The sequence below is a fragment of the Nesoenas mayeri genome (genome assembly GCF_963082525.1).
Source record: "Nesoenas mayeri genome assembly, chromosome: Z".
In the NCBI taxonomy this organism is placed as follows: domain Eukaryota; kingdom Metazoa; phylum Chordata; class Aves; order Columbiformes; family Columbidae; genus Nesoenas; species Nesoenas mayeri.
Genome location: NC_137542.1, coordinates 20316040 through 20334321, shown reverse-complemented (window position 1 = coordinate 20334321; position 18282 = coordinate 20316040). Strand labels below are relative to the sequence as shown.

Sequence of the window (18282 nt, the reverse complement as noted above, 5' to 3'; positions counted from 1 at the left end):
GTGGTTAAAAAAACCTAACAATCAACCAATCAACAACAACAACAAAAACCTGGAAAAAAGCTCACTGACATAACTGTTTAAAAATAACGATAACTGTAAAATCAAGAGAAAGGCAGAAAGTTTTTCCCAAGAGTTATTTTCATGTTAAAGGAGGACAAAGTAGGATATGTATAAGCTCAAAGGGGCAGTAGATTCATGTGACTCACAAAAAGGTGTTTTCTTAAAAAAAAAAAAACAAACCACACCAAAAATACCCCCAAAAACCCCCCAAAACAAAACAAAAGAAAAAACCAACCAACCAAAAAAAAACCCAACAAAAAGCCCTAACAAAACCAGATATAAAAATGGTGTAAAAAATGGTGTAAAAAGGACCAGTCTTTGCTTGAAAAACTCAAAGGGTGATAACATCTGTTATTTGGGAAAAAAAGAGGAGCAGAAAAAAATACTCTTAGGCTATACAAAATACAGCAGATCGACAGAGTCATAGAGGCGCGAACTGATGTAGTGGAGGCAACATACCATCTTCATCTGTCCGAATCAATACTGCTAAGCTCTCTGGGCCAGGTCCAACATCAGTGTGGGCAGTCACAGAGATCCGGTACTCAGTCCATTTTTCCAGCTGTTCCAAAAGGTATTGAGTACTGTCCGAGGAAATTCCCAAAATTTCATGGGGCTTGACATCTTCTCCATCAATCTCAATGTACTTGATGGAGTATTCGGTAATAATGCCATTCTGTTTTTCCACTGGTGGAGGTTTCCAACTTACCAAAATGCTAGTGGAGCTGGGGCTTGTGCAACTAATGTCTTGAGGAGGAGCTGATGGCTCTAATTTCAGTAGTGCATTAAAGGAGGATTTGAGTGAAAGGATAGGAGTGATTGAAAAAAATGAACAAAAGAAAAAAACAAAAATAAATAAAAGATAACCAAATGAAAATAAAAAATAAACCAAAAAAGTAGAAACTTAAAAAAACCAAAAGGTCAGATAATCATACGCACCTTGGCTTATTAACATGAGGAAATTGAAAATGAATAGACCAACTAAATGGTGAAAAAGGATGTAGGGGAAATACATGAAGATGAAACCTCAAAATAATATTACCTACCTGTAATTAAAATTCCTCTTGAAATAAAACAAAAACGTGACACTTCTATGACTACCGATCTACCTTTACAACCATTGCAATTAGTGCAAGCTCCAGTACTTTAAATGACACGTGACATGTATTAACTTACAAATTTGGACATATTCCCTTCAAGTGGGATTACTTTATTTTACTTTTTATAGAATTTTTATAAACTTGCAATAATTGCTAAAAATTGCTTCATAAATTGCTATGTTTGTAGCCTTCTTGCTCTCAAAACTGAAATACTATTTTTTCAGGTTTTTTTTATAACTGAGTCTGCCTGACACAAGTCAACCGTAAATTACGTTTAAATGGAAAGCATTTACTGAAACATTTATTGTAGGCAACATACTAAGAGCATGCAGAAGACAAAGAAAGTCTTACTCAAAGATTTACCTACCAGGAAAAAGTGACAGGCTTGTTGATTCTGACTGTAACTTGTACTTACCCTAGATCGGCTGTCAGTTTTATTTTTTTACCTCCGCTTGGAGACACCTTTGCTAGCAAAGAATTAAATCCTACCAGTAATGTAGGTAACTTCTATAGGAAAAGAAATAAAAATCTATCCCCAAACAATGTGTCAAGAATGCAGGTATTCAGTTTACAGAGTTCATAAGCTCAGGACATCAGAATGGTGAGATATTCTGACTTTGTTTCGTCTCTTGTCAACAGCACTGATCTTCCAGAGCAAAAGTGTTCACCTTTACTGATCTGTACTCGAAGGAGTCTGTTAGCATATTTACCTTTTCCAGGCTCTAGAGCATTTAAGCATGCATGCCATTCCGTTGCTTTCAGTGAGGCAAATGCAGTACTGAAAATTAGGTATGCATTTATGTGCTTAAATGCACTTTGACTTAGCAAAGTCTATGTTTACTAACAGAGATCATTCAGAGCACTGAAAAAGGAGCCATAGCGCAAATTCACTGGCAGAAGTTGTGGATGTGGACTCCTTTCCTATTTCTGCCTTCTCTCTTGTAAGGTAAACAGAAATTCTTGGTGCAAGATCTTTACGGCACTTTTTTTTTTTCTCCCTCCCCATTCTATTTTCTCCCCATTTCTTAAAGGAAAAAAGAAACAAATGGATTTCTGGTACTTATACTAGGCACATCAAACAAAATTAAAGCAACAGAGAAGGCCTGGGACCCTGCTGTGACCTATTGCATTTACACATGTATCTTTTGGTTCCCTACAGCTCTTCTACAGGGATCAATGGCTTTCTACTCAGTATGGTACACTGCTTTTCTGAAGGGAAAACAGGAGGGAATCTACCAGCATCTCAACTAACTAGAGGAGGTGGATGGGAAGGGCAGATGAGAATTATCACATTTGGGTATTTTTTCTTAGGCTAATTCGGTAATCAAGTACTCAAAACATGCTGCCTCCCCTTCTACCATCAACTTGTGCAGGAAGTAAAATACAAGTAAAATGTCTATTAAGGATCTTATACGTTAAGAAAAAAATCCCTGTAGCATCTTTCTCTGAAACCAAGATTAAAGGCAATAGCATATTCTGGAGAATACTGCTAATAAACTTATAGAAGTTTATTAATTTTTAATCCATTATACTCTGAAAATGCAAAACACTGCATTTATGTAACTAAGGATAATCTACTTGTGTAACCGATTTTATTAATGCATATACTTTTTTCTTTAAATACACTATTTTTGCAGAAAAGATTTTGCAATCTTTCCAGAAAAAAAAACAGGGTCTGCTCACTGGAATCAAATGGATTTTCCTACTATCTGAAGACATAAGGCTGAAAACCCATTGTATATTCTTATATTCAAGATGGGAAAAATGGCAATGTGCTTATATATGGAAAATGCACCTTTGGCCCCCAGATGTTTATTTGATTCGCAAAGTTTAAGCAATCCTCACCCAGTATAAGAGAATGAGCATTCTAAATAGATGAAATGGCTCCCAGAATAAATTAATAACTCTTTCTTCATCAAATTATTGATTCTGGATTATTAAAATCAAAAGGTGCCTGCAACTATCTCTAAAATTAGCCTTTTGTTACATAATCTTATTTTATGCTTATTCCAAATGCCTTAGAAATGCTTCAGAAGCACATATAGCTTTGATTAAAGGTCTACAGCATAGTATCTCCAGTCACACTAATTACTATTAATATGTAATACTAACAAAGAATGCTGGTGCAATCGTTATCTCTCATGACGGCAAATTAAAAAGCCTCATGTCAATTAAGAATCTCCGTTTTCTGTTTTGAATAATATTACTTTAAGAAAAGGTCACTTAATTTAAAACAAATACTAACAGAATTGTAGTAAGTTCTAAAATAACACAGTTGAATGCAAACAGTCAGGAAAGCATAACTTATTGGGCAAGAGTTGCACTTCTGGACATCATCCTTGATTATCTGATTTTTTAACTAAGACTCAATTTAAATATTTTAAATTGTACATAAAAATCCCTAACAAACGTTTGCATCTCCTTTGCAGACAAATGTGATAAGTTTCATGACATTGTTTCCATAAGCATCAACTGAGGAAATTATTTTTCTAGCCATGTAGAAAATGACCGGACATCATAAGGAGCCTAGACTAAAAAAAACTAAATCAAAATGAGAAAAATTAGCTACTACAGAAGAAGGGGTATGAGGAAATATTTGGTACAGTCTGAAATACTCAACCTGACTCACTCCACAAATTAGTTGTACTTCAGGGAGATGCTGCAGGAGCAACCTAGTATTACAGGAAATCTGCAGACCGGGCAGGTGGAATTTCATGGGTGGAAGACTGTTATTATTGTAAATCTATTGCATGATAAAACATTTTATCATATTATAACATAACATAACATAAAATATTATGACAGCATAATATTGTCTCCTCAGACACTGGTTTACAGAGTTTTTTTCTAAAATTATGTAAAAGTCACTCATACATTAGCACACCTAAAAAAATGCACATTTTAGGCATTCTTTTGCTGTATTAAGCACCAGGAATGCTATATTTTTATTGTTTTGCCTTTTTCGCTGTCGCTGCCTTTCAGCTACTGAGATTAATCTCTTCAAGAAATACAAGACAAGGGGATAAAGTTAGCAAGGAAAGACACCTACTTGACTGCATGGTTCTGGCTGAGATTTCTGCTGTCGAAGCACCCAGGCCTTGCGGAGAACGTGCAGCTAGACGGAATAAGTACAAGCTGTTTGGCCTCAAGCCTTGCAGGCGATAAGATGTAGTAGGTTCAGTGGAAACCCGTTGCTAAAGATACGTAATAAGAGGATGTCTTGATTAATATTCAGAGACTTAATTCCACATGTTGCCTATAGAAGAAATCCTTATATTCTCTTATGATAACCCCATTGAGAAAATAATAAAATTCAATAAAATAAATGAGAATCAAACCAAAACAAAAAATAAATACATTACTTTTGACAAACACCCATTAATAAACAATATTTTTAAAGCCTACAGCTTAATGGGTGATACTCTGAGACAGAAATATTTTTTGACTGTTACTTCCTCTAAAGTTTATGCATTCACAGCGTATGTGTGAAGCTGCCATAAACATAAGCTCAGCTGAAGCACCAGCAATCAGTCAATAATGCAGGAAAAATCAATGAGGCTGACACTCTCCTACTGCCTTCTGAGACTGTCAACTTCCTTTTTTTGTCTGGGACACCCTGCAATATCATACGGCTCCCTTATCAGAAGAACGGTGTATTCTAAAGTCTACAGTACTAACATCACAGAGGGCCTCAAACTGTAAATCCTTTAAGGAATAATAGTACAGGCAAAGTTCATAGCAGGTTTTTGACTTTAGAAAAAAAACCCAACATTTTCTTCTCAAATATTATTGAAAGATTAGAGAAGCTTGAACACTCTCCTACGGGACGGCAAAGAGAAACAAAAATTCTCTAAGGCTGAAAATAGACTTCAAAGTACAAGTAGAAGTGCAAAAAATCTTAAGAGTCCATAACATGCCCCAAAACACTTCTACTTCCAAGCCTTTGTAGAGGAACAGGCTTGAAACTGCATGTAGCTTCTGAGGATGCCTTGTGAACAACGGCAAAGTTCCACTGGCTGGTAACCATTGACACCTTTTCCTGCTGTTTACACACTCTCAGCCTAACGATAGACTGACTGCTGTCTTTAACGAGCTGTTAAACATCCAGGCATTCGTACTAAAGAAAGTTACTTATCCAACTATTCTAAACTATTGCAGCATTTTACGTCTGACTCATTAAAGACTATTTAAAAGACATATAGTCTTTTCACTCACCTCCTCCCCGTGCTCCCCATCTTTGTAAACCAGTTCATAGCTGGAAATAGTATCAGAGCGTGGAGGTGTCCAGGAAAGTAATATGCTCGTTTCAGACTCAGGTTCTGCTTTGAAGTTCAATGGCTGACCAGGCACTAAAGAAAAAGTTGAACAGTGTTGCCAATCATTTATTTGGCTAGTTCAACACTTATCTTTCAAACCTTTTGAACTACTATCTGAACATTTCACACAATGTTACTTTCATTGAACTTACTGAAGTAAAAAAAAAATTATTGACTCTACTTTGAAATAAATTAATTTGAGCTTGGAAAAAATAATATATTTAATTCACACATTATGAATTATCAAGAATTTCAAATAAATGCTTTGCAGTGTAAATAATACACGTACAACTGAATTACAATTTTACAGAAGCCTAGAGATGAATGTCAGCAATCTAATAATGTATGTGTGAAACAGCAAATAAAATACATGTATTTAAGTGTGTCTATGGAGAAATGCTAGCATTACATAAGACTGCCTGGAATAGTCAGGAAGAAAGTGTTAAAACCATTACACGCATTTCCAAATCTGAAAATGGTTTGCTAAGCTCATAAATAACTAAGATACTAAACACATCCTGCTCTTTAAGAAGACACCTAAATATTTAATGCTTTTGTAACGTGAAGAAGTTATAACCTACTGAAGAGATCTCCAGTAATGTTCTCATTAAGTAACATACTTTTACCTTTTTAATGACTGGTATTTTTATGAAAATAGCTGAATTTCTAGTAACAACACTTTCTAATTGCAAGAACTAAAAATGCAACTTTGATTCCAATAGTCAAGAACATTTTCTGTTGTTCTGTCCTGTGTAATGGTCACAGAAATTATCCAGACTAAATGTTACCCTCATTTACTTCTCTAAATCTACAGCAAATAATAAGGTTGACTGGGAAAGACAGCAAAATATAACCCTGTCATTGGAATGTATACAGTCATTTCAGCAACCAAGTTCTAAACCACTACTTTTAGTTAATAGTGTTGTTGATAAGGCATGAACGTCTTTCACAGCATTTCTAACTTTTCAAGAATAAAATGTGGCATCCTTTTCTTTTTTAAGAAAAAAATATGAGATGCATTTCTCTGCACATACTGAAAACAGGTGTGACAAGTAGGATGTGACAATACTGATCGTTTCACAATCATTTTTCAGAGTAGAATTTTATTACAACATTACAACTATATTTCTTTTTTTACAGTAAGACTTAAAACCACCATGGAACAAATAGTAAAAATAATTTGTGATTATAATTTTTATCTTCCTCAGACTTCTACAGAATGTCACTCTGAGGATAACACTGCATTTGTGTATACTGGGGTAGGTTTGCTATCTAACCTTTAAACAGACAGATAGCCTATCAGCATGAGCTACATATTCAGTCTCCTGTGTGGATGCTGCAAGTCCATACCATTAACATTTTTTTGTATTTTTCCCCAAAATGGTACAAAACAGAAAAGGAAAGGTGTAGAAGGATGTTGCATATTTCTGAGGGTGTGAGGGTGAACAGAAGACCAAGTCTCTTTACAGGAGCTAAAAAGGATAGGAGTAATCAGCTATTTTTCAAAAATATGTCTGTTATAAAAAGACCACTTCCTAGGTACGGCAAAGTGCAAAAGGGAAAATTCACAAAAGCAGAGGCAGCAATTACAGGAAATACCAACAATGTATTTTTGACAGAAATGGTTCTAATTTTATCCTTTTAAAACTGAACAGATTTGAAGTGAAAAGGAACAGGGTGGCATAACTGAGTAATTCCTAACTTTCAAGCAGATTCTGAAATACCGCTAGATCAAACTTCAACTCAGTAAATCTATAGCATAGTTGTATAAATGCATTTACTAGGCAAACGTTACAAAATTTTAGTCTAGCTGCTTAAAAACACTCCTGATCAATAACCAGTCAATAGCTGCAGATTTGTCTCCTTTTGAACATGGCTTGAAGTAGATCTGGAGGCCCACTGCAGGCTTGCCAGAACTTAACAATAAAATCTGGAGTCTAGGCAGCTATTTGGAAGTGTTTGTTTTTCTACAGGTAGTTCCAAATGTACCTCATGAAACTGAGGTGGGTACCTGGCTGTAGGCATTTTGTTTGCTTCACTTGACAAAAAGATAAAAACTGGTAAAACCAAGCTGCAGCAAATAAGATTTGCTTTAATGTGTATCAAAGGACAGGGAAAAAATATTTCAGCAAAGTAACTGAGCAGCAGGTTTGGAGTTGCAAAATCACCTTTGCCTGGTCAATGAAGGTCAAACAGCAGTTAATGTTATTTGTGCCATGCTATCCATCTTCTGTTTGACATCTCTATCAGTGGCCTGGAGGAGATGATGGAGGACACAGGTTCCATGTTTGCAGATGGCATCAAGCTGTGGGGGACCAGTTGACACACTTGAGGACCAGGTTGCTGTTAAGAGGGAGCCAGAGCTGGGGGAGGAACAGGCTGATGGTTCCCCTTGAAGTTCAGCAAGTCCTGTCTGAGGAAGGCAGAGCCCTGAAGGGATGCAGGCCAGGGCTGATGGAGTCAGGCACCAGTGTGTGGGACAGCCCTGGAATCCAGCAGACAGCAGTCTGAGCCAGGGACAGACATTTTCCCAGGGAGCAACAAGAGCCAGCTGTGCTTGGGGTGGTGTGAGCAGGAGACAGCACCGATAACCAAGGACTGTCCTCTCTGCACAGTGCCTGTCAGACCACATCTGGGTACTCCATCTGGTTACGGGCTTCAGCAAGATGGCTCTGGGCTGAGATCCTTGCCCTGTGAAGAGAGGTTGCAGGAATGGGAAGAGGGACTGCTCTGAAAGCACCCAATAGCATCCCTGGCACTGAGAGGAGGGATGGAGGAGACAAAGCTGGGCTCTTCACAGTGGTGCAGAAGGGAGGATGAGAGGCAGCAGCACAAACTCAGGCTTCAGGTAAGCAGAGGCCTTTTGCCCACGAGGACAGCTTAGCAGTAGGGATAAGGCCCAGGGAGGCTGGACTGTATCCAGCCTTGGGGGTTTTACGCCTCAGTTGGGAGAAGTCCTGAGCAGCCTGGTCAGACCTCCAGCTGAGACTGCTCCAAGCGAAAGCTGGGGCTGGACCTCCCCAGAAGATCATCCTGCCAGCCTGAATTGTCCTCTGATGCTGTGATCTGTGCTTAACATATGGATACATGAATTGTATAACACAGCAGAAAGTAATAGTAAATGACTAGTCAAGTGACCCATGTGAAAGCTGGTATAATCCATTATGATAAATATGGTAGCAGATAGAGAACAAAGGGTATTTCCTGTCTCTCTGCATGTTTTAAGACACTCATCCTCTGAGAATTCCCTTAAAAAAACCCCACCTTTATGGCCTAAGTTTGCAATTCTCTAGCATTTTATAAAACAAGTTGATGGTTAATGGGACTTTTCATAAAGTTGTTTGTCAAAATAATATCTTGCTGCAAAATCTAGTTTCCCCTCACATTTTTCTACCACAGTTAGGTGACTCTGAAAACACTGACAGAAGAACGCGGCAAAAGGGAAATCTATATCCCTCCAAACAGATAGAGAAGATGGAGAGAAAGAAAACAAAACCAAAACCAACAACGAATTAACAGAAATTAAACAAATTGCATTGCTGATAAACTTTGGTAGGGAATCCAATGCTTTAAGCCAAAGGAAAAATACCAGAAAATAAAGGGGAACAATACCTTTTAAACTATTTAGGATTTACACCTAGAACAAACAACATCTGTTCAAAAAAATCTTCAGTGGTACATGAGAACTAAGCCAAGCCGAAGACAGTGACAGAAGGTACTGGTATCCTTCAGAGATGGAAAAACCATAGGGAAACTGGAAAGTCTATGTAAGTGGACTTTATACTCTTGCTGAAGTGTTTTTAATTTCACAGATCAAATTTAACCTTCTGTATTAGTGCTGTATATAGTCAGCTCACTGAAGGAGGTTTTTTTGCCTGATCATTCTCTCAATTTTCTTTTCTGCCTTTACTGCTTTGAGGTCAATGTGGTCTACAAACATACATTAAAACTCATAACTTCCCTATGCACCAAGTAAACTCCTTATTTCTTGCTTGTAAACATGACGTAACTTGCAGTAACAGAACAAAGAACAAAGTTCAAAATTAGTCTTTTCAAAACTTCATATCAAGTTCTACACTTTTGCTTGCCTAGTCCTCCACAAGTACAGATTGCTGGACCTTGTCCTGCATACGTGGTTCTATGTCCATCCCTGACTGAAGTGCCAGAGAGAATCATAAAATGGGATCGCAAATCTGAAAAGCATTTTAGTTCTCTACACAGCTCCCTAGATGACTGAGGTAACCAGAAAAACTCTCGGGTTGTGCTGGGTTTGCCAGTGATGCTGGAAGCAGAGAAGAGTCTCTAGGCTAGAAAGGGCCCCATTACATTGTTAGGGTAAAATCCATACCTAAAGCAGAACTCAACCAGTTTAATTGTGAATCTGTTTTTCAGAGGACAGTAGACTGATGGAGAGAACTTACAGTCATTTGGGAACTGAAAGGGACCAAGCATTCATGCTTCTGCTTGCTCTGGAAGAAATATGAAGGTTTACAGCAAAGCTCTCACAATAGAAGAGTTAATGGGCTCCAGAGTTTCTTTCTGCAAAACAATACTTGTACTTTTTGAAATACTAAATTCTCATGCAATATAATTACTAAATCAAATGTGTAATGTGACTTCACCACTTCCCTGGGCAGCCTGTTCCAATGCCTGACAACCCTTTCTGTGAAGAATTTTTCCCTCATATGCAATCTAAACCTCCCCTGGCACAAAATGAGGCCATTTCTTCTTGTCCTATCACTTGCTACTTGGGAGAAGAGACCAACACGTACCTTGTTTCAGGTAGTTGTAGACAGCAATAAGGGCTCCCCTAAGCCTCCTTTTCTCCAGGTTAAACAGCCCTAATTCCCTCAGCTGCTCCTCACAGGACTTGTGCTCCAGGTCTCTCACCAGCATTGTTGCCCTTCTCTGAACACTCTCCAGTATCTCAATGTCTCCCCTGTAGTGACGGCCCAAAACTGAACACAGGATTCGAGGTGGGGCCTCACCAGTGCTGAGTACAGTGGCAAAATCACTTCTCTAGTCCTGCTGGCCACACTATTCCTGATACAAGCCAGGATGCTGTTGGCCTTTTTGGCCATCTGGGCACACTGCTGGCTCATATTCAGCTGGCTGTCAATCAACACCCCCTGCTCCTTTTCTGACAGGCAGCTTTCCAGCCACTCTTCCCCAAGCCTGTAGCGCTGCCTGGGGTTGTTGTGACCCAAGTGCAGGAGCCAGCACTTGGCCTTGTTGAAACTCACATTATTGGCCTCAGCCCAATGATCCAGCTGGTCCAGATCCTTCTGTATGGCCCTTCCTACCCTCCAGTAGAGCAACACTGCCACTCAATTTGGTGTTGTCTGCAAACTTACTGAGGTTGCACTCGATCCTCTCTTCTGCTAGAGATAACAAAAAGAATTGGACACCAAGTGGCCATCACTCTATTCACCACAACCTTTTGGGCACGGCTATCCAGCCAGTTTTTTACCCAGTGAAGAGTATGCCCATCCATACCAAGAGCTGCCAGTTTTTCCAGGAGAATGTTGTGGGAAACAGTGTCAAAGGCTTTACTAAAGCCAAAGTATACATCCAGAGTCTCTCCCTCATCTACCAAGTGGGTCACCTTGTCACAGAACGAGATCAAGTTGGTCAACCAGGACCGACCCTTCATAAACTCATGCTGACTGGAATCCATTACCTGCTTGTCCTGTATTTGCTATGTGATGGCACTCGAGATGATCTGTTCCATAATCTTCCCTGGGACTGAGGTCAGACTGACCGGCCTATAATTACCTAGATCCTCCTTCTGGCCCTTCTTGTAGATGGGAGTCATGTTTGCCCACTTCCAGTAAACTGGGACCTCCCTAGTTAGCCAGGACTGCTGATAAATAATGGAAAGTGGCTTGGTGAGCATCTCCAGCAGCTCCCTCAGCACCTAACCCCATAGACTTGTGCATGTCTAAGTAGTAAAGTCGATTGTTAACCATTTCTCCTAGGATTATTGGGGCTTCATTCTGCTCCCTATCTTTGCCTTCCAGCTTAGGGGTCTGGGTACCCGGAGCACAACTGGTCTTACTGTTAAAGACTGAGGCAAAGAAGGCAGTAAGTACTTCAGCTCTTTCCTTATCCTCTGTCACTGTTTTCTTCTGCATCCACCAAAAGACGAAGATTCTCCATAGGCCTCCTGTTGTTGCTCATGTATTTATAGAAACGATTTCTGTTGCCTTTCACAGCAGCAGCAAGATCAGCTGTAGCTGAGCTTTAGCCCTTCTAATTTTCTCCTTACCTAACTTTGCAACATCCTGGTAGTCCTCCTGAGTAGCCTGACCCTTCTTCTAAAGGTCATAAAGTTTCTTTTTTTTTTTTTTTTCCTGAGTTCTAGCCAAAGCTCTCTGTTCAGCTAGTCTTCTTCGCCACTGGTTCCTCTTTTGGCACACAGAGACAGCCTGCTCCTGCACCTCTAAGATTTCCTACTTGAAGAATGTCCAGTGTCCCTCGACTCTTTTGCCCCTCAGAGATGCCTCCCAAAGGACTCTGTCAATTAGCCTTCTAAACAGGCCAAAGTCTGCCCTCTGGAATTCTAAGGTAGAAGTTCTGCTGAACCCCATCCTCACTTCTCCAGAAGGAGAAAACTCAAGTCATTTCATGATCGCTATGCCCAAGATGGCTCCCAACCGTCACACCATGTCCAAGTTCTCTTTTTGCAAACACCAGGTCCAGTGAGCAACTTCCTTAGTTGACTCCTGAGCAGCTGTGTCAGGATGTTGTCTTCCACACACTCTACTAACTATATGTGCATCCTGTTCTTCCTCTATCTTTCTCCTAAAACAGAAATAACCTCTTCAAATGAGTCTGAACATAGCTGAGGCTTGCAGTTCTGCAGTATCAAATGCAGAACCACAGTACTCAAAATAATAAACTATCATACACTTTAAATATCCAAAAAGTGTAGCACATTTTGTAAAAAAGAGCCAGAAATCTTTAAATCACTTTCTCAAAATAATATGCGCAACTGACACTGACGAAGCCCACAGAATAATGTAAACATGTTGGTCAGTCTTAAAGACAGATTCTCTATAGAGCTGTCTGAATGAGTAGAGAACATAGTGAAGAGATGAATTCTCCAGAGTAATTCTGCTTATACTCTATTTCTACAGTGTAGCAGTACAGTTGTCTTTAAATCATCAGAAGATGCATTCTTCCATAGTTAATTTCGGTAACAAAAGTAATGTGTGCATTTCCAGCACTCATCCATGTATTTGCAAAAATCAAAATTCTGGACTAAAAAAAAATCAGAGTAGGAAAAAAATATCCATATCAATATCCTAAATTTGTGTTCTAATCAGAAGAAAAGAGCGGGAGATTAAAAGCCAAAAAAGTCATTACATGAGGGTAAGATCCTAAATATTGGTGTCATCATGTTAATATCTACATGAAGTAAACACAGAGACTGGCACACTTAACATAATTTAAGTATGCTTTGAGACCAGAGGTTTTATTCAAAAGCTGAAATATTCTTTCCTACATGACCAGAAATGTTCCTTTAAGGAGAATTTTGTCACTTAAAAACCATTCTGCACTCCACCTCAGCTCCAAATTATTCTCCTTCCACCTGTTCCCTTGCAACATGGTTGAGTTTTCAGCTGCATGCTCTCAGCCCTTCCCTTGGGGAAGTCCATTACTGTGAAAAGATTCACTGGGAGACTACTACTGTGGCAGTTCAGAGACAACAGGCTTCCCATTGATGTGTTCAGGAAAACATTTGCGATGTCTGCCTGAGTAGCCAGCTTGATATAACACAGAACTGTTTTCCCTTGCTAAAGACTCCCTTCCTCTGAATTTCTAATCTTCTTTTGTAATAAGAACTCCAGAATCATTAACTCATTTCACTTAAGCTAAGGCTCCATCTATGTGCCCTGAAAGTTAGATACCTGACCTTCTCATTACTGTCCTTATCCATATGTTCAAAAGATTACCCTTTAATAATTTTAATAATCCTTAGTCTTCAAGCACTGACATTCCTTGGTTTAAAATTAACAATGTGTTTTATATTTATAAATATATTTATATTTACAAGCACACATACATCTCCCAGAATATTTTTTATCTTTCTCCAATAATCTGCTACCCAATAGACCTTGTGTATTTCTCCCTCTTCCATCTTTCTACCCAAGCTGAGAATGAAAACAGGATTCTCTGAATTCTCAGCAGCTATCCTGTCTTTGCACATTAAAAACAAAACCAAACCAAAACGAAACCCAGACATTCAGTTTAAAGCTCAAGAATTTTCCTGGCACACACAAGTTTAAGTATGTTGCTCAGAGAGTATGTGTGCTTCTGACTGGTTTAAGTTAAGAAAGTTATATGAGACGATACATAAGAAGTACGTCCTGGGCACCTACATGGGGACAAACCAAAAGAGATTTTGTTTTCTAGTGAAGTAAAGGACACAAAGTATGACACTAAAGCTTATACCAATACTTATTTTTTTCTAAAATTTACTGTAAGTGAATTCACCTAAATAATGCATTGGTCCTGACTCTATCCTCAGCAGAATCAAATCCTTTGATCCAAAATTCAGAATAAGGTCTTTCTTCGGTGTAGCTTTTAAAATTTACCCTCCTTTATTGAAAAAACTCAGCTCTATGCCTGTTTTCTGATAAAACTTAATTTCTAAAAATGGTGTCTTTACAGTAAAGTAAATACTGGTAAAAGCAACTGGGCAATAGGACATGGCTTTTCATTAAAATACTTAAGCAGAATACTGAAACACAAAACTGAAAATAAACCTTTTTTTTTTAATGTTTAGTTGTCTGAAAAATGCTTCCTTCTCTTTCCCTCAAACTATATGTTCCTCCTAAATATTTGAATTAGAAACCTAATTTTTCAGCAGAGTTTTGGCTGATCTGCAAAGCGAGAAACTACTCATGCAGCCATTTCAAAAGAACAATTCTGCTGTATTAAGAAAGCAAAGAGGCTTGTAAAGAGGCTTATAAACAGGCTTTTTAAAAACAAATTTTTCATATTTTATAATCTCTGTCCAAATATCAGAATACACATACGGGAAGAAAGCTTTGAAGGAAACCAAGCTAACAGAGCCTGCAACTCACAGCTGTCAATCAGATTTTGTTGTATAAATCATAATGGTTAAGCTACATATTTACAACAACGATAGGCTTATTTGTTTCAAAAAGGAAACCAAAACAAAACACCCCCCCCAAAAAAAAAGAAAAAAAAAAGTAATCACAATCCCCTTCCATTTTTGCTCTTCTAAATATGTTTCCATCAAATCAATTTCTACTGTTTTTAAATGGCACTTTATAATTCACTATATTTATTTGGATGAGTTTCAGCTTGAGAGGGACTTAAATCGAAACAATCATATTCAGGTCTAGATTACAGCAAATCTGGAAGAGAAGGGCAAGAACTGCATTATATTCTGCAATGTTTACTGAAAAGAAACTTCCGGATAGAAAGATGGGAAAATATTTGTTTTTAAACATACCCTGACCTGGGGAACTGCACTAGACTTTCTTAGCTATTTTTCTCTTTTATGACTTTAAATGTTTATATTTCAAGGACAAGTATCAGTGCTTAAAAATGTCCCCTGTATGCCACATTTTTGGTTTTCTTTTTTATTTTTAACATAGTCACCAATAAACAACGTCAAATCAACTCTGTTACAAAATTGAAAATGTGTATTAAGAATCCCTTTTGGACTGTAAATGTTGCCATAATTTCTTCAGGTTACAACAGTAGTTGGAAACAGACGGGCATGCTTAGTGGCAAGTTCTAAAAGGTTTTAATAAATAGAGCTTTTCTGAAGTGACTTCAGCAAGTACTATAACTTGGGCTGTCCATTTGAGCCTCAGTGCTCATTATTTCAACTGTTTCATCCATCCTTGGGGAAGCTACTGACAAACTTTTGCTAATCTAAAAGGTTTATGGTTCTAAGTGAAAACACAGATGAAGAGTTCACTAAACCTTCTTCAAAAAGCTTTTTGCTCTGTATTCAAAAAGAAGTCAGATGTCAGTATAAAAACAAGTCCCTGGAAAAGGCTGCAATTGCCAAAATTAAACTACGGGGTACATATTCACATTTGCATGTGCATACAGACACATTTTAATGTACCACTATAAGGTCTAAAAAAGTTAAGTTAGTAAATTCTCAGCTGAGATGCTGCAAAAAGGCATCACCTAGACCTTTGTGTAACACAATACTTAGAAAGGTTCCAGGACAATATCTAAACTTCTCTTCTTTATTAAATGAATATTGGTAAAATGAAGAAGTAAAAAGTGGATCAAACATAACTATCTTCAGTCACATGTTGGAGATATGTTTTTTTAAGAATTTGAGGGATCCCAGATTCTCCAACAAGAAACTTTCCAGTACTAAAAAATTCAAGTAGTATTATATAATATTTCTAGGCAATCACTGACCTATAGTAATACTTGATACAGTCTTCTCTAAACTGCTAGACAGAGGGAGCTTTTATTTCTTATTGTTACAATAAAACACTTTCTGCAGTGTAGCTCCACCAGAGCTTCTCACTTTTGATTTAATAAAATTTCTCTGCAATGTTTTGCACTATGCTTGCTTGTCCTTCACTAATAAAACTAACTCATGGACCTAAAACTCCTGTACAGAAACCAAATAACCTAACTGCAAATGTAAAACAAGAATACAGTGACCTTGCAGTATGCACTTTCTGGGGCAGGCTGGACTCGATTTGTAAATTCAAAGTGTACAGAACTGTTTACTTGAACCTACACAAAGTTTTGTTGTTACTATAATGCTTTTATCACAGTATCACAGTATCACAGTATGTTTGGGATTGGAAGGGACCTCAAAAGATCATCTAGTCCAATTCCCCTGCTGGAGCAGGAACATCTAGGTGAGGTCACACAGGAACATGTCCAGGCGGGTTTTGAATGTCTCCAGAGAAGGAGACTCCACAACTCCCCTGGGCAGCCTGTTCCAGTGCTCTGTCACCCTCACTGAGAAGAAGTTCCTTCTCAAATTTAAGTGGAACCTCTTGTGTTCCAGCTTGATCCCATTACCCCTTGTCCTATCATTGTTTGCCACCGAGAAGAGCCTGGCTCCATCCTCATGGCACTCACCCTTTATATATTTATAAACATTAATAAGGTCACCCCTCGGTCTCCTCCAAACTAAAGAGACCCAGGTCCCTCAGCCTTTCTTCATAAGGGAGGTGCTCCACTCCCTTAATCATCTTTGTTGCCCTACGCTGGACCCTCTCCAGCAGTTTCCTGTCCTTCTTGAACTGAGGGGCCCAGAACTGGACACAATATTCCAGATGTGGTCTCACCAGGGCGGAGTAGAGGGGAAGGAGAACCTCTCTCCATCTACTAACCACCCCCCTTGTAATACACCCCAGGATGCCATTGGCCTTCCTGGCCACAAGGGCACAGTGCTGGCTCATGGTCATCCTGTTGTCTACCAGGACCCCCAGGTCCCTTTCCCTTACACTGCTCTCTAATATGTAATTTCCCAACCTATACTGGAACCTGGGGTTGTTCCAGCCCAGATGCAGGACTCTACACTTTCCCTTGTTAAATTTCATTAGGTTATTCCTCGCCCAACTCTCCAGCCTGTCCAGGTCCCGCTGGATGGCAGCACAGCCTTCTGGCGTGTCAGCCACTCCTCCCAGCTTAGTGTCATCAGCAAACTTGCTGATAGTACACTCTATTCCCTCGTCTAAATCGTTAATGAATATATTGAATAATACTGGCCCCAGTACTGACCCCTGAGGCACTCCACTAGATACTGGCCTCCAACTAGACTCCTCACCATTGACTACCACTATGTTTTCATATGTTTTCAGAATCTTAGCAACTATTTGCATATACATGCCGTATAGATACATTTTAAATTTCCAAATGCAAGATTCACTAGAGTAATGTAGCATAAGAAAACCACAAGACACCTAAACAAAACTCACCAACACAGGTAACTTCCCAAAGAAAGTTGTGAAGAACTACTTGACAAACACTTTTGGTGCACAGAGCACTTCTAAATAGCAGTCATATCATTTGCCTGCCTCCAGGCTGGAGGTATCACCAAGACCGCAGTAAATTTACTGAGATTCATAACAAAGAAATGAAAATCTGAGGGGATATTTTCAATTCTTCAATGATAATTGGCACTGTGGAATTGAGAAAAAGGTTATCTAAAAAAGCTCTCTGAATAAACTGGTTATCCTTGAAAGGAAGTAGTTTTCAACATTTTAAGCTCAAATTCTCTCTCCGCAAAATTTCTGCAAGTATTTACATTGCTAGCTTACCTCCTGTTTGGGTGATGACTTGAATGTCACTAGAAAGTGGTCCGTCCCCAACAGAAGTAAAAGCAAGAACCTTCACAGAGTATGTTTTTTGAGGTACCAGGTTTCCAATAGTGGTAATGTGGCTGTCAGCCACATTGTGCTTCATCCAACTGTTGACATGTTGAGTAGGTTCCATGGTGTAATAAACTCTGTAACCTTGTATTTGTCCATTGGGTTCCTCGGGTTCTTCCCACTGTACCAAAATGGTGGTAGAGCTCAACATACGGGCCTGCACATTGCGTGGTGCACTTGAAGGTGCTTGCTCTGAAGTCCTTGTTGACACAGGCTCACTGGGTGGTCCTCGCCCAATGTTATTTACAGCAACTACCCGAAATTCATATTCTGAATATGGGCTTAGGCCAGCCACACTATAGCGTGTTGTGGCCACACCATCAATTTCTTTATATGGCTCCTCAGAGTTTTTAGGTTTGTGTTGGATTATGTAGTAAGAAACTGGCTCAGGGTTTCCAGAATCCCAAGTCA

General features: G+C 38.8%; 1 protein-coding gene across 1 annotated transcript in view; it reads right to left on the bottom strand.

Annotated features, from left to right (window-relative positions):
* PTPRD (protein tyrosine phosphatase receptor type D) overlaps window positions 1–18282 on the bottom strand; it is a gene marked incomplete at its 5' end in the record, with an annotated part of 277673 nt that overhangs the window by 113637 nt on the left and 145754 nt on the right. The window contains 4 exons of the mRNA XM_080361919.1: window positions 520–825; window positions 4207–4351; window positions 5373–5506; window positions 17761–18282. The exon at window positions 17761–18282 is cut by the window's right edge and continues 60 nt beyond it. Of these exons, the coding sequence (XP_080218045.1) occupies window positions 520–825; window positions 4207–4351; window positions 5373–5506; window positions 17761–18282 (1107 nt within the window). The remainder of the gene's footprint in view (window positions 1–519; window positions 826–4206; window positions 4352–5372; window positions 5507–17760) is intronic.